The 17,642-nt window shown below is 45.9% G+C and overlaps 1 protein-coding gene across 1 annotated transcript in view; it reads right to left on the bottom strand.

Moving 5' to 3' along the window:
* The window catches only part of HFM1 (helicase for meiosis 1), a 204,098-nt gene that overhangs the window by 77,149 nt on the left and 109,307 nt on the right, over nt 1-17,642 (bottom strand). The window contains exons 20-21 of the mRNA XM_040408743.1: nt 9,685-9,732; nt 2,052-2,132 (exon numbers count right to left, since the gene is read on the bottom strand). Of these exons, the coding sequence (XP_040264677.1) occupies nt 2,052-2,132; nt 9,685-9,732 (129 nt within the window). The remainder of the gene's footprint in view (nt 1-2,051; nt 2,133-9,684; nt 9,733-17,642) is intronic.

Here is a 17,642-nt window from a genome sequence, read left to right as displayed (position 1 = left end):
TTTTTGGGGCATTTTCCCTTCAGTTTTGTCTTCAGCAAGTGAAATGCATGCTCAATCGGATTCAGGTCAGGTGATTGACTTGGCCATTGCATAACATTCCACTTCATTCCCTTAAAAAACTATTTGGTTGCTTTTGCAGTATGCTTTGGGTCATTGTCCATCTGCACTGTTAAGCGCCGTCTAATGAGTTCTGAAGAATTTGGCTGAATATGAGCAGATAATATTGCACGAAACACTTAAGAATTCATCCTGCTGCTTTTGTCAGCAGTCACATCATCAATAAATACAAGAGAACCAGTTCCATTGGCTGCCATACATGCCCACGCCATGACACTACCACCACCATGCTTCACTGATGAGGTGGTATTCTTAGGATCATGAGCAGTTCCTTTCCTTCTCCATACTCTTCTCTTCCCATCACTCTAGTACAAGTTGATCTTGGTCTCATCTGTCCATAGGATGTTGTTCCAGAACTGTGAAGGCTTTTTTAGATGTCATTTGGCAAACTCTAATCTGGCCTTCCTGTTTTTGAGGCTCACCAATGGTTTACATCTTGTGGTGAACCCTCTGTATTCACTCTGGTGAAGTCTTCTCTTGATTGTTGACTTTGACACACATACACCTTCCTCCTGGAGAGTGTTCTTGATCTGGCCAACTGTTGTGAAGGGTGTTTTCTTCACCAGGGAAAGAATTCTTCGGTCATCCACCACAGTTGTTTTCTGTGGTCTTCCGGGTCTTTTGGTGTTGCTGAGCTCACCGGTGCGTTCCTTCTTTTTAAGGATGGTCCAAACAGTTGTTTTGGCTACGCCTAAAGTTTTTGCTATCTCTCTGATGGGTTTGTTGTGTTTTTTCAGCCTAATGATGGCTTGCTTCACTGATAGTGACAGCTCTTTGGATCTCATCTTGAGAGTTGACAGCAACAGATTCCAAATGCAAATAGCACACTTGAAATGAACTCTGGACCTTTTCTTTGCTAATTGTAATTGGGATAATGAGGGAATAACACACACCTGGCCATGGAACAGCTGAGAAGCCAAATATCCCATTACTTTTGGTCCCTTAGCAAGTGGGAGGCACATATGCAAACTGTTGTAATTCCTACACCGTTCACCTGATTTGGATGTAAATACCCTCAAATTAAAGTTGACAGTCTGCAGTTAAAGCACATCTTGTTTGTTTCATTTCAAATCCATTGTGGTGGTGTATAGAGCCAAAAATGTTAAAATTGTGTCCCAATATTTATGGACCTGACTGAACATTGCTCACTTAGGGCACCATAAAGTAAGAGACAAGACAGAGTGTAATGGCTCATTTGGACGAGGCGATAATTGTTCAGGCGACTGAGAACACAAGTTCAGATACAATTCCAATGATAACGACAAGCATTTACATGCTGGGAGTATTGTGAACAAATTATTTTATATTCGATCATATACTCGCTTAAACAATGATCTTTGACTGTGTTCAGACAGGTTTAGTCATTGGTGAAAGGTCACACAATGCACATATAGATTACAATTCATTAACAGCAAATGATAATATACTTGTTCACTTCATCGATTTTGGAAGCGATGAACAAGCGTTTTTACTAAAATCATTCAGTCGCTACATACATTCACATTACATGATTATCATCCACCATGAATCGCTAGCATTCGCATTGTAACAATTATCTACCCGTGTAAATGATCATTAATGCTGACAGCGCTTGCCAGGGAAGAGGCACAGGTTGCAGAGACGGGCTGATTCATGAGCTCCCACTCTCCCCCACCATACATTAATGACTGGCAGTTCTCTCCTATAGACAAAACTAGGAAAAGAACTGCGAATCATCAGCTGGAGGGTGGGAAGAGGGGGAACTCATTAATAGTCCGGACTCCTCGCTGGCAGTATGTACCCCTTCATGCACAACCAGCACTAAACTCTAAATTATCACCAGTGGCATTGCTACAGCAGATAAGTGATTTATGCTGCCCTCAGTGAGGGCACCAAAGAGGATGTGACAGATTTCTTTTAATTTATTTCTGACAAGTAATTTTACCAGTAATTACCTGTAGGCTTAAAATTGATTTCTTCATCCATTCTAATTAATCCAACTGATGATAAATCATTCAGATTTCTCAGGCAAAGCTCTGTTATAAAACAATGTGTACATTAATATAAATATGAAGTCTAGAAATCTATTATGATATCTGAGCTGTTCCATCCTGGAGAAGTCGAGGTCGCAGACTACTGAAGCACACTGTGCATAGGGTAGTCTGAGAGGCTGGCAGACATTTTACCTAAATGAAGAGGGAACATGGTATGGGAGGAACCACAGCAGAATGATCAAAATGGAGGGCACAAGGTATTTTACATTTACATTCAGCATTTAATGTTTAATGGAGAACTGGAGGGTTGCCTTATGGTACCAAATTCACCAATAAGTATCTTGCACATGGCTGTATTACCGCTCTATACAACTTCCGAGTTGTGCAGTGTTGAAATATTGTGTACTGTACATACATATGTATGGCCCCATAAAGTACCTCTGCATGACTATGAAATCTGGCAAAAATAAAATTGTGGAATACTCCATCAGTTTGCATATGCACAGATATATTCTCCCTTAGAAGCACTGCTTCTTGTGAAAACACCTACATACGTAGACATATAACAAAGCCTGTACAGGAGCACATGAAGCACTGCAACCTTTGTGCACTTTTATTCAGGCTGTCACGTATATGGTGCCTTGGTTTGAACAAATTAAAAAGGCACTTTTTAAAGGGTTTGTGTCAACTCTGAAAGTTATTCCCCATCCCTATTCCATAACTAACTGATCTGTGGACTGCTGGGACCCTCACCGATCCCGAGAACAGGCATCCCATGTCCCCATCCTGATGACGCCGCAAGGTGAGCATGAGCACTGCCGCACCATAGAACAGGTTCATATAGAAAAACAACCACGGCACTGACTCCATGCGCCAAAAAATCTATGGAGCGGCTTCGATAGCAAGTGAACACTCAGTGGTGCACAGCTAAGTCCATATAACTTACATCAAAAATAGAAAGAAAAAATACTGGCACTCACGGAGTGCTGCCACTTTTTTCTACTTTGGATGCACTGCCGCTCCTTAATTCTTTATGGTACTGCCAGAAACAGCCGAGCGCTGTACTTGAAAAATCTCCAGCAGTCCCACAGAGAATAAATGGAGCAGCAGGGCGCAAGCTCAGCCTGCTGCTCCATCAGGGTGGAGACATGGAATCTCCATTCTCTGTATAGTAGAAAAATATGCAACACTTAAAATTCCCAAAAGAGGGACTTTATTTAGCCACATGCGGCCGTCATCATTCCACATTTTGCGGAACAGAACTTTTGGCCCCTAATAGAACAATCCTATCCTTGTCCATAATGCGGACTATAATAGGACATGTTCTATTTTTTTGCGGCATGGCCTTGTGGACATACGGACACAGAATGCACTCGTCATTTCCATTATTTGGCCTCATTGAAGTAAATAGTTCCACATACAGGCCGCAAAAATAAATAAATGGTATGGACACGGAAAAAAATACATTCGTGTGCATAAGCCCTTTCTCTGTTATATGGACTGAAACCTTTTACAGTACATGGTTTAAATAAACCCCTCATTTTTGGGCATTTTTGGAGTGCTATTTTCTCGTGCATGGCATTGGGGGACACAGCACCATGGTATATGTCCAACTACCACTAGGAGGCGACACTAGACATAAAAAAGTGTTGGCTCCTCCCCGTTGGGCTATACCCTCTCCACAGACACTAGGCAGATCAGTCTTGTTCTAGTGTCCGTAGGAGGCAGACCTGACCTGCTTTTTGTGCAGGTCATCCTGCCACTTTTTTATTTAATTTTTTCTTTCTCTTCTCTGCAGGTTCCGGCCTGCGGCAGGGGTGGCTCCATCGTGTTCCACTTTAGTTGCCCCCCTGTGGGCGCGTACTCAGGTACCTGGCAGCCACCCAGTCCCCAAATCTGCTTCCGCAGTGGAATTCCGGCAGTCCCACGGTTCCTGTGTTGAGTCCGCCGAGGGGGTGGTTACTGCTGCGCCTGAAGACGTCTGAGGGTGAGTATGTTAGATTAGGGTCTCCCACCATCCTTCCCGGGCCTGGGCGCCTTCCCCCCTCTCCTCCCTTCCCGGATACCTAATACAGCTCTCATTGCTGTGTGGGTAAATGCCTTGCCTCTGATAAGTGCCTTGCCTCTGATACAGTAGGTTGAGGGTTCAGGTCCCAGCAGAAACTTTTATCTCTCAGCTGTATCCTGGCCCCAGAAGCCCCCTGGCGTTCCGTTTTTCACTCTCTGGGGGTCGCTTCTTCAGTTCTCTCCCCCACCTGGCCCCCGTTCATCACGGCAGCTCTGGGGCACTATCGCGATCGCGGCCGTTCGTCCCCAGCCGCTCGTCCCCCACCACGCTCCACTAATTTAGACCCCGGCTTTTCGGGCCTACTAGGCCGCAACTCCCCGCCCACTTTCTCCCTTCCCGGGCTTATTCTGTCCCCTCCCCTCCGTGGGGGAAGCCTGGGAGGGGCCTCTCCTGCCTGCCAATCCAGCCCCAGGTTCCCTGCTCTCTCTCAGAGGGGAGGTTCTTCCTCCGGCTGTCGGCTCCTACTCTCTCCGGTCGCCATCTTCTGCTCTCCTGCTTGGGGTGCGCTGCACAGCTCCTGGGGTCTGGTAGGCAGCCTCTGGCTGAATTACTCCGCAGGCTCTTTTCCCTCCCTCCCCTCTCGATTGTTGCATTCTCCTGCAGCCCTGCCACCTGCTCTATAGCTGCTGCAGCACCTCTTGGGGAACGTGACATCCGGGGACAGATAGGACAGCCCTGCTGCTCTATGAGGGCCTCCTCTCCCAGCCTCCCTATGGGATCGCCACATATTTCACGTGTGTCCGTTGCCTACGGAGGTTTCCATGTGGTCGCCTTGTCCCCCTCCCACCCTTTTGTGTGTAGGTCACCCCTGAATGGGCTCCCTCCATGTCAAGCCATGGGAACCTTGCCTGACTCACCCAATCCCTGGCGGAGTCGCTGGAGCGCTGCCTACAAATTGCGGTCTCCCCCCCCCCCCCCCCCCAGGGTCCTCCCTACAGATGGGTCACGCTCACGTACAGGGTCACGCAAGGAGTAGCCCACGGACCCTCCTCGGGTGGTCTCAACTAGCTTCCACCCCTCCTCGGGTCGCCCCAGGACAGGCCTGAGGCTGGTGACAAAGCGTTCTCTGTCAGTTGCCTCTGGGGACTCCTCTGCACAGATTCCCTCGGAACAGAGCATCAGGCGGTCTTCCACCATGCAGAATCCCTCTGTGTGGTCAAGTCAAACGTGCATGGTGGTACCTACCCTACCCAGGTTTGGTACCCCTCTAGTGGACTTTTGGATGGTGCTCTCCTGCCTGCACAGGTAATTACCGCACAGGTAAGGCAGTCTTCACCGTGCTTAACAACTGGCACACCTACGCGGTGTCTCCCTTACGTACGCCCTCGTAGGCTGTACATGACAGACCTTCATGGTTCCCCTATCCAGGGGCTATGTTCTGGGCAAGCTGATAATTCAGGCAGACGCCACTTGTAGGGTTGGCAACCCTTCTCGGCCTCTAAAGGTTCTTTTGTAGTGCCTGTACCAGAGAATACAGGCCGGCTTCTATGCCGTGGCGATTACATCTGTCTGTTTCCAGCCGCCTTGTTACTTTCATAGGTAGAGTTCCTACACCTACTCCAGATACTGTAGCCATTACTCCTGACTGGCTCTATGGTGTTCCATGCGGCACTATTTTCCCCTACCGGGCGAGATATACAGGCCGCCTTCAATTGCCGTAGCAATTGCAACTGTCTGTTTCCAGCCACCTTCTCGGCCTCTAAAGGTTCTTTTGTAGTGCCTGTACCAGAGAATACAGGCCGGCTTCTATGCCGTGGCGATTACATCTGTCTGTTTCCAGCCGCCTTGTTACTTTCATGGGTAGAGTACCTACACCATCTCCTGATGCTGTATCCAGTATCCCTGGCGGGCCCTATTGTGTTCCGTGCGGCACTATTTCTCCCTTTCTGGCGAGATATAGAGGCCACTCTCAATTGCTGTAGCAATTGCCTCTGTTTGGTTCTAGTGGGCACCAGGCTGCCACCTTATTCCCTTCATGGTAGAGTACCTTCACTATCTACAGAGGCTGTAGCCGTTGCTTCTATCTGGCCTTATGGTGTACCTTGCGACACTATTTCTCCCTTACCGGACGAGATATTGAGGCCACCCTTTATTGCCGTGGCCACTGCACCTACCTCATCATAGTGTGCACCAAACAGCCATCTTACTCCCTTCTTAGGTAGAGTTCCTGCACCGTCTCTGATGCTGCAGCCGTTACACCTGTCTGGCTCTATGTGTACTATGCGGCCCTGTTTCCCTCTTTTCTGGTGGAATAGAGGGCCTCCTTCAGTTGCCATGGCACTTACTTAATTGTGGTGTGCACCTGTCGTTCTTTGTGGTACCGTGCGGCCCTATTTTCCCCTTCCCGAGCGGAATATAGGTACCATTGCTATGGGGCAGCCGTTGCACTTCTCTGGTCCTAGGGTGCAGCATGCGGCCACATCGCTCTAATCTTAAATCTAGTACCTCTACCATCTCCAGATGCTGTACCATTGCACCTCTCTGGTCGTATCTCTACACTACACAGCCGTATTTCTACCTTACAGGTTGAGGACCTGCTCCCTCCAAATGCGGTCACATTCCCGGATGCTGTGGCTTTGTTTCCACCATCCTTAGAGTGCAACATGCAGCCACTTTACCTCGGTTTTAGAGGTGTATTTTTGGTACCCACGTGCTGGGCCCTATGGTGCAATCTGTGGCCCATACAGTTTCTGTATTACTGGGTGCTTCCTTCCCCGGGCTCTAATCTGTGCTGCGGATGTTGGTTACTTCCCTATTTAGTTCTTCCATACATCTGCCACTCCGTTACTGTCGTGCTCCTTGTACTTCTCAAGGCACTGTCCACAACGGCCATCCTGGTTCAGCATGTACATGGTAACCATATCTGGTAGGGGTGGGCCAGCCCAACCCCCTCCTCCACCTTGTCGGTCTATTGCTATTTCTGGTGTTCCCAGTATAGGGCTGATCTGTTCTGATCTGATGGGTGGTCCACATACAACCACGCTCCCTACACCATGGCCAGGTGGTTGTTGGCTTTGTGCTAGGGTTGCTCTTGGCATCCCTATCAAATACTACTGTCTGCTGCACTCCGCGTTCCCCATGTTATAAAGGAGTACCCGCATTGTTTTCTATTACAGGGATCTCCACTGGATCTTCTCCGTGTTGGGGTACGTAGCTTGGTGTACACCGGCCGCTGCAGCAGTTTTTGGCCATCACTGGATGTCCTCCGCCACACGGAATCCTTCTGGGGTCAGCAACATTATCCTCGCTGGACGTCCTCCCTGATGAGTTAGGGACAGAGCCACTGAGTGCCACACACCTGCCTGGTAGGTGAATTTTCTGCTGATTGCTCTGGCATCGGACAGGGTTCCGTAGTTCCTTCTGGGTCCGGGTGTTCCCTTATATTCTCTGCTTAGTTGTACTATCTAACAGAGGGCAGTCCCCTGGGACCTTGCTATTGTCTGCGCCCGTCTGGTACTCTCTCTCCCTGGGAGTCTTCTGTATGTCGGTCGCAGCTGGTTTCTACATTTCGTGTAGTCACTCCCGTTTCTTTTATGGCGACTTCTCCATTCCTTATGCATATGGGTGTCTGTTTTAGTGGTACAACCTAAGCCGCTGTACTTGCCCTCCCCGGGACAATGTATGCAGGTTGCTAGCCACTATTCTTTGAATGGCTAGTTGTCCATGGCCAATTCCTTCCCATATGATGGTTCCTTCATTTTTTTCTTGGATATTCTTTTGACCACACGGATTCTGTATGATAATCGTTGTTTGGGAGGGGCCTGGGTTGATTGTTCCCCTTGCGGGTTCCAATAGCCTTGTGGACCTCTTGGGATTCGTGTCTATCTTCCCATCCTCCCACGTCAAGTACCTGGTGTTGAGTGGTTTAGTGCTACGGTCTGCATTTCCACCTTATGGTCTCCTTCGGGAGGGACTTCCTCCTGTTTGTAGAACCTTCCTCTTTAGACTGTTGGGAGTGCTCTCCTTCTCCTCCCATGTCCCTCAGTCCAGTGTGTCCCTGCTGAGTTTTCCTGGGCCTGCATCTCCCTGATACTTCATTTGGCCGGAGTTTCTCCGGTCTTGCGCTTCTCAGCGATATTTTGTTTTCAGAGGCTCGTTCCTCTTCTCCTGGTTTTGGGATGCAGGGCTTATCTTATCTTTTTCCCTGGCCTTTACTTACAACCTCCTCCCTTTCCAAGGGTTGGCGGTTTTCCTTAGCGCCTTTGGCGTTTTCACCTTTCAATAGGATGCTTAACTTCATCATCTGTTTCGCGGTGGGGGGAGTCCTGCTCCCTTCATATGTGAGCCTTGCTATGGCTTCCCTCACTCCAGTGTGCCCCTGCTGAGATTTCCTGGGCCTGCATCTGGTCCCCTTTTTTCCCTGATACTTCATTTGGCCGGAGTTTCTCCGGTCTTGCGCTTCTCAGCGATATTTTGTTTTCAGAGGCTCGTTCCTCGTCCCCTAGTTTGGGGATGCAGGTCTTATCTTTTCTCTTTTTCTGTTTTTTACTTACAACCCCTTCCCCTTCCAAGGGTTGGCAGTTTCCCTTAGTGCCTTTGGGATTTTTTCCTTTCAATAGGGCGCTTAATTTCTTCACCTGCTTTGCGGTGAGGGGAGACCTGCTCCCTTCACATGTGAGCCTTGCTATGGCTTCCCTCACTCGTTTGGCCTTCAGTGATTCCATGTTCCCTTGCACCCCTGGCCCATCAGGGGTTGGCCTCAGGGTGTTTGTGCTTTCACCTGAGACTATTAGAATGTTAGGTAGCTCCAATACGCGGTGCTGTCCTACTTTCTCTCCAGCCTTCGGCTGAGCTCGGTGTCCCCCTTTGCCTTCTTGCATTTAGGTCGTTCTCCCAGGCATTTGTCCTGGGGTGCTGGCAGTCATCACTGTGGCTTCCTTGGGGTTTCTCCCTTGTTATGTGGCTTCCTGCCTATTTCGTGCTTTTCTCCTGTTGGGTCACATGGTTCTTCCGCACCTGTATGCCCAAAAGGTGGCATGGCTGTTCTTTTTCCACCCTCGGGGACTGCTTTGGGACGTCCCATGGTGCTGTGTCCCCCAATGCCATGCACGAGAAAATTAGATTTTTTTGTACTCACCGTAAAATCCTTTTCTCGTAGTAGGCATTGGGGGACACAGATCCCACCCTATCTTTTTTACTTCCGCTTCTCCGGGCTGGTCTCTTGATCTTTTCTGGTACGGGAGTTGTTGGTTCCTTGCCTTTCTTCTCTCTCCTACTGCTTTTGGTACAAACTGATCTGCCTAGTGTCTGTGGAGAGGGTATAGCCCAACGAGGAGGAGCCAACACTTTTTTATGTCTAGTGTCGCCTCCTAGTGGTAGTTGGACATATACCATGGTGCTGTGCCCCCCAATGCCTTCTACAAGAAAAGGATTTTACGGTGAGTACAAAAAATTCAATTTTTTGCTTTATATACTGTATGTATGAAGGACTGATGGTGCCACCCTGATGATCTGCATCACTTTACTGCTATGTACAAATTATGTTGCTCTTTTAAAAACATAAAGTAAGGAGTCCACTTAGTATACCCTGCAATTTAGCTTCAATTCCTATTTTATCCAGCCCTTGTGGAAAACCTAAAAAAGTAAAAAATATCAGTATGATTAATTAAGTTTAAAGCAATTAAACACAAAAAATAAAACAATGAACCATAATTTAACCACTTCCCATCTGGGCCATTTGCCCCCTTCCTGACCAGGCCTAATTTAGCAAATCTGACATATCTCACTTTATGTGGTAATAACTTTGGAACGCCTTTACTTATCCAAGTCATTCAGAGATTGTTTTCTCGTGACACATTGTACTTCATGATAGTCATAAATTTGAGTCAATATATTTCACCTTTATATATAAAAAAAAATCCCAAATTTACCCTACATTTTTGAAAATTCGCAATTTTGTAAATTTCAATTTCTCTGCTTTTAAAACAGAAAGTTATACCTCATAAAATATTTATTACTTAACATTCTCCATATGTCTACTTTATGTTGCCATCATTTTGTAAAAAAAATTTAGGACGTTAGAAGGCTTAGAAGCAATTCTTCAAGTTTTTAAGAAAATTGCCAAAACCCACTTTTTAAGGACCAGTTGAGGTCTGAAGTCACTTTGTGGGGCCTACATAGCGGATACCCCCATAAATGACCCCATTGTAGAAACTACACCCCTCAAGTTACTTAAAACCGATTTTACAAACTTTGCTAACTTTTTAGGAGTTCCACAAGAATTAAAGGAAAATGGAGATCAAATTGAAAAATTTCACTTTTTTGGCAGATTTTCCATTTTAACCCAATTTTTTCTTTAACACATCGATGGTTAACAGCCAAACAAAACTCAATATTTATAACCCAGATTCTGAGGTTTACAGAAACACCCCACATGTGGTCATAAATTGCTGTATGGGCACACGGCAGGGCGCAGAAGAAAAGGAACTCCACATGGTTTTTAGATTTGAAGCCCCTCTGATGCACCCTTACAGTAGAAACTCCCAAAAAGTGACCCCATTTTGGAAACTAGGGGATAAGGTGCCAGTTTTATTGGTACTATTTTTGGGTACATATGATTTTTTGATAATTTATTATAACACTTTATGGGGCTAGGTGACCAAACAATTTGTTGTTTTAGCACAGTTTCTATTTATTTATTTTTACAGCATTCACCTGAGGGGTACGGTCAAGTGACATTTTTATAGAGCAGATCGTTACGGATGTGGCGATACCTAATATGTATACTTTTTCTTATTTATTAAAGTTTTACACAATAATTGCATTTTTGAAACAAAAAAATAATGTTTTAATGTGTCCATGTTCTGAGAGCTATAGTATTTTTATTTTTTGGGGAGATTTTCTTATGTAATGGCTCATTTTTTGCGGGATAAGGTGACGGTTTTATTGGTACCATTTTGTGGGACATATGCCTTTTTGATCACTTGGTGTTGCACTTTTTGTGATGTAAGGTGGCAAAAGTAAGAATTAGTCTTACCGGTAATGATGTTTCCAGGAGTCCGACATGACAGCACTAAATGGAGGTTGTCTCCCCCACCCACTATTGGGACAGGAAACAGAGAGAGGTTAAAAGCTCCCCCACCCACCCACCTTTACCAGTGTTTTATAGATTATCACACAATAATGGGTATCATAATACAAAAGAAAAATACTCTAAACATTAGGGAGGGAACTACCAGTGCTGTCATGTCGTACTCCTGGAAACATCATTACCGGTAAGACTAATTCTTACTTTCCAGGACGTCCTCCATGACAGCACTACATGGAGTAGAAATACCAAATTAATCCAATAACTAGGGAGGGACAGCAGCCTGAAGAACTTTACGTCCAAATGACTGGTCATTATTCCCTGACACATTTAATCTGTAATGCTTACAAAAGGTATGGGAACTTGCCCAGGTGGCTGCCTTACATATCTGGTCAATAGAAGCATTTGCATGTTCGGCCCATGAAGCCGAGACTGCTCTCGTTGAATGAGCCCTAAGGTCTTGAGGACAGGGAAGCCCCTGGCCCTGATAGGCCTCTTTATTGACTATTTTAATCCATCTTGCTAATGTCGCTTTAGAAGCTTTCTTGCCTTTATTGCGGCCTGAAAATTGAATAAACAGATTTGAATCCAATCTGAAGGTACTGGTAACGTCTAGGTAGGAAAGGAGAGAACGTCGAACGTCTAGAAGATGGAACTCCTTCTCCCTTTCGGTCTTCGGATCTGTGTAGAAGGTTGGTAGTACTATTTCCTGATTACGATGAAAGGAAGAAACCACCTTAGGTATAAAGGATGGGTCTAGCCTTAGTATGACTCTATCCTCACAAATTGTAAGGTATGGCTCACGGATGGTAAGGGCTTGGATTTCTCCTAGTCTACGAGCTGATGTGATAGCTACTAGAAATATCATTTTCAAGGTTAAGTTTCTTAAGCTGCTTTCATGTAAGGGTTCAAAGGGTGGTTTTGTTAAGGCATTGAGAACTAGCAACAGATCCCAAGGTGGAACCGGGGACCTTAGTGTTGGTCTAATCCGCGTGGTTGCCTTTAAAAACCTGTTTACCCATCGATTTTCTGAAAGGGAGTAATTTAGAAACCAGCTTAAGGCTGCAGTCTGAACTTTAAGGGTACTGGGTTTAAGACCCATGTTGAACCCTTCCTGGAGGAAATCAAGAATATCTCCCAGACTCGGGAGTAGAGGATTCTTCTCTCTCAGTGTCATCCAGGAGCAGAATTTTTTCCAGATTTTATTATAAATTGCAGATGTCACCTGTTTATGGCCTCTCTGAATGGTGGATATTACTTCGTTTGAGAATCCCTGTAATTTTAACAAGTCCCTTTCAGAAGCCACGCTGTTAATTTCAGCTTGGTTACTTCCGGCTTCCAGATTAGACCCTGATGCAACAGGTCTGGCCTGAGAGGGAGAGGGATCGGTTTCTCTTGACTTAGTGAGGACAGAACAGGGAACCAGGCTTGTTTTGGCCAAAAAGGAGCTATGAAGATCACTCTGGATGATTCCCTGCTGATCTTCCTCAGGGCTATTGAAATCAGGGGGAAAGGAGGAAACGCATAAGCTAGCTTCATGTTCCAGGGCTGGGATAAAGCGTCTACTGCTGTGGGATGATCGGCTGGATTTCGGGAGAAGAAGGAGGCTGTTTGTGCATTCTCCCTTGATGCAAAGAGATCGATCTCTGGGTATCCCCATGTTGATGTCAGTTCTAGAAACACCTGTCTGTTTAGAGTCCATTCGTTTGGATCTATAAAATGTCTGCTGAGGAAATCTGCCGACTGGTTTCTTGAACCCTGTAGGTGTACCGCTGAGATTGACAGCACATTCTCCTCTGCCCAGGAAAAAATTTTGTTTGTCAGATTCTGAAGGAGAGGATATTTTGTTCCCCCTTGATGTTTGAGGAATGTTTGATGTTTGTCATATTGTCCGATAGGATTCTTATATTCTGTCCGCTCAGAAGATCTTGACTCTGTTTGAGTGTCTCCCAAACGGCCTGAAGCTCTCTGAAATTTGAAGATCTGTTTTTTATGGTCTGGTTCCAGGTTCCCTCGAAGTAATAGATTCCAACCTTTGCACCCCATCCTTGTTGGCTGGCATCTGTTGTCACTACAGTGTATGGACTTAGATTCCAGGAGACTCCTTTTGATAGGTTGTCTGATATTTGCCACCAATCCAGAGATTTCCGAGCATTTTCTTTTATAGGGATTTTCCGGTCTATGGATCGATGGTCTCCATCCCAGACCGCTAGAATCATTTTCTGTAGGGCTCTTGTGTGATGTTGACTCCACGGTACCGTGAATATACAAGATGTCATTAGGTCCAGAATGCTCATGGCCTCTCTGATGGTGCACACTGATTTCTTCTGAAACGCTTTCAATCTTTTGACAAGGTTTTGTTGTTTTTGAACTGGAAGGAAAGACCTCTGTAGATTCGAATCTAGCATCGTTCCAAGGAAAAAAATTTCTGGTTTCTGGTACTAGGTCTGATTTTTCCCAATTTATGATCCAGCCTAGATCCTGTAGGAGGGATATTGTCGTCTGTGTTTGCTCCGTTAGTACTATCGCGGAATCTGCGGTTAGGAGAAGATCGTCTAAATAAGGTACAATCTTTATTCCCTTCAGTCTGAGGAAGGCCACTATCTCTATTACAAGCTTTGTAAACACCCGAGGGGCTGTTGATATCCCAAAGGGCAGGCACTGAAACTGATAATGATTTACTTTCCCCGCTTCTCTTACTGCGAATCTTAGGAATTTTTGGTGGTCCGGATGTATTGGTACATGGTAGTAAGCATCCTTTAAGTCCAAGGTGCACATTACCGCTCCCTGAGAGATGAGGGGTGTAGTTGATCTTACTGATTCCATCTTGAAGTGGCGATACTTTATGAAGACGTTTAGGGGTTTTAGGTTGATTATAGTTCTGAATGAACCATCTGGCTTTTTGACCAGGAATAACCTTGAATAGTAGCCCCTGCCTTCCTGATCTGCAGGGACGCGAGTCACTGCGCTTAGATTCCTTAATTTTGCAACGTCTTTTAAGAGATTTTCCTGTGATGTACCTTCTCCGTACCTTGTCAGCACAAATTTTTGTTGCGGAGCTGATATAAATTCTATCTTGTATCCTTCTTGAATAATTTGGAGCACCCAAGGGTTTTGAGTTATTTGGCTCCATGCTGGGAGAAAGGATCTTAACCACCTCAGGACCGCCGTACGCAGGATTGCGTCTTTGCGGCGGTCCTGTTGTTCTGGGTGGACGCGCCGGTGCGTCCTCTCGCGAGACGCGAGATTTCCTGTGAACGCGCGCACACAGGCGCGCGCGTTCACAGGATCGGAAGGTAAGCGAGTGGATCTCCAGCCTCCCAGCGGCGATCGTTCGCTGGCAGGCTGGAGATGTGATTTTTTTAACCCCTAACAGGTATATTAGACGCTGTTTTGATAACAGCGTCTAATATACCTGCTACCTGGTCCTCTGGTGGTCCCCTTTGTTTGGATCGACCACCAGAGGACACAGGCAGCTCAGTAATATGTTGCACCAAGCACCACTACACTACACCCCCCCCCCCGTCACTTATTAACCCCTTATTAGCCCTTGATCACCCCTGATCACCCCATATAGACTCCCTGATCACCCCCCTGTCATTGATTACCCCCCTGTCATTGATCACCCCCCTGTAAAGCTCCATTCAGATGTCCGCATGATTTTTACGGATCCACTGATAGACTGATCGGATCCGTAAAAATCATACGGACGTCTGAATGCAGCCTTACAGGGGAGTGATCAATGACTGTGGTGATCACCCCATATAGACTCCCTGATCACCCCCCTGTCATTGATTACCCCTCTGTCATTGATCACCCCCCTGTAAAGCTCCATTCAGATGTCCGCATGATTTTTACGGATCCACTGATAGACTGATCAGATCCGTAAAAATCATACGGACGTCTGAATGGAGCCTTACAGGGGAGTGATCAATGACTGTGGTGATCACCCCATATAGACTCCCTGATCACCCCCCTGTCATTGATTACCCCCCTGTCATTGATCACCCCCCTGTAAAGCTCCATTCAGATGTCCGCATGATTTTTACGGATCCACTGATAGACTGATCGGATCCGTAAAAATCATACGGACGTCTGAATGCAGCCTTACAGGGGAGTGATCAATGACTGTGGTGATCACCCCATATAGACTCCCTGATCACCCCCCTGTCATTGATTACCCCTCTGTCATTGATCACCCCCCTGTAAAGCTCCATTCAGATGTCCGCATGATTTTTACGGATCCACTGATAGACTGATTGGATCCGTAAAAATCATACGGACGTCTGAATGCAGCCTTACAGGGGAGTGATCAATGACTGTGGTGATCACCCCATATAGACTCCCTGATCACCCCCCTGTCATTGATTACCCCTCTGTCATTGATCACCCCCCTGTAAAGCTCCATTCAGATGTCCGCATGATTTTTACGGATCCACTGATAGACTGATCGGATCCGTAAAAATCATACGGACGTCTGAATGCAGCCTTACAGGGGGGTGATCAATGACAGTTGGGTGATCACCCCATATAGACTCCCTGATCACCCCCCTGTCATTGATCACCCCCCCTGTCATTGATCCCCCCCCTGTCATTGATCCCCCCCCCTCTGTAAGGCTGCATTCAGTCTTTTTTTTGGCCCAAGTTAGCGGAATTTTTTTTTTTTTCTTACAAAGTCACATATTCCACTAACTTGTGACAAAAAATAAAATCTCACATGAACTCACCATACCCCTCACGGAATCCAAATGCGTAAATTTTTTTAGACATTTATATTCCAGACTTCTTCTCACGCTTTAGGGCCCCTAGAATGCCAGGGCAGTATAAATACCCCACATGTGACCCCATTTCGGAAAGAAGACACCCCCAGGTATTCCGTGAGGGGCATATTGAGTCCATGAAAGATTGAAATTTTTGTCCCAAGTTAGCGGAACGGGAGACTTTGTGAGAAAAAAATAAAAAATATCAATTTCCGCTAACTTGTGCCAAAAAAAAAAAATTTCTATGAACTCGCCATGCCCCTCATTGAATACCTTGGGGTGTCTTCTTTCCAAAATGGGGTCACATGTGGGGTATTTATACTGCCCTGGCATTCTAGGGGCCCCAAAGCGTGAGAAGAAGTCTGGTATCCAAATGTCTAAAAATGCCCTCCTAAAAGGAATTTGGGCCCCTTTGCGCATCTAGGCTGCAAAAAAGTGTCACACATGTGGTATTGCCGTACTCAGGAGAAGTTGGGCAATGTGTTTTGGGGTGTCATTTTACATATACCCATGCTGGGTGAGATAAATATCTTGGTCAAATGCCAACTTTGTATAAAAAAATGGAAAAAGTTGTCTTTTGCCAAGATATTTCTCTCACCCAGCATGGGTATATGTAAAAAGACACCCCAAAACACATTCCCCAACGTTTCCTGAATACGGCGATACCAGATGTGTGACACTTTTTTGCAGCCTAGGTGGGCAAAGGGGCCCACATTCCAAAGAGCACCTTTCGGATTTCACTGGTTATTTACCTACTTACCACACATTAGGGCCCCTGGAAAATGCCAGGGCAGTATAACTACCCCACAAGTGACCCCATTTTGGAAAGAAGACACCCCAAGGTATTCCGTGAGGGGCATGGCGAGTTCCTAGAATTTTTTATTTTTTGTCACAAGTTAGTGGAAAATGATGATTTTTTTTTTTTTTTTTTTCATACAAAGTCTCATATTCCACTAACTTGTGACAAAAAATAAAAACTTCCATGAACTCACTATGCCCATCAGCGAATACCCTGGGGTCTCTTCTTTCCAAAATGGGGTCACTTGTGGGGTAGTTATACTGCCCTGGCATTCTAGGGGCCCAAATGTGTGGTAAGGAGTTTGAAATCAAATTCTGTAAAAAATGACGAGTGAAATCCGAAAGGTGCTCTTTGGAATATGGGCCCCTTTGCCCACCTAGGCTGCAAAAAAGTGTCACACATCTGGTATCTCCGTACTCAGGAGAAGGTGGGGAATGTGTTTTGGGGTGTCATTTTACATATACCCATGCTGGGTGAGATAAATATCTTGGCAAAAGACAACTTTTCCCATTTTTTTATACAAAGTTGGCATTTGACCAAGATATTTATCTCACCCAGCATGGGTATATGTAAAAAGACACCCCAAAACACATTCCCCAACGTCTCCTGAATACGGCGATACCAGATGTGTGACACTTTTTTGCAGCCTAGGTGGGCAAAGGGGCCCACATTCCAAAGAGCACCTTTCGGATTTCACTGGTCATTTACCTACTTACCACACATTAGGGCCCCTGGAAAATGCCAGGGCAGTATAACTTCCCCACAAGTGACCCCATTTTGGAAAGAAGACACCCCAAGGTATTCCGTGAGGGGCATGGCGAGTTCCTAGAATTTTTTATTTTTTGTCACAAGTTAGTGGAAAATGATGATTTTTTTTTTTTTTTTTTTTTTTCATACA

The sequence above is a fragment of the Bufo bufo genome, chromosome 9, assembly GCF_905171765.1.
Source record: "Bufo bufo chromosome 9, aBufBuf1.1, whole genome shotgun sequence".
In the NCBI taxonomy this organism is placed as follows: domain Eukaryota; kingdom Metazoa; phylum Chordata; class Amphibia; order Anura; family Bufonidae; genus Bufo; species Bufo bufo.
The sequence above is the reverse complement of the archived record's forward strand: the minus strand, read 5'-3'. Positions and strand labels throughout refer to the sequence as shown.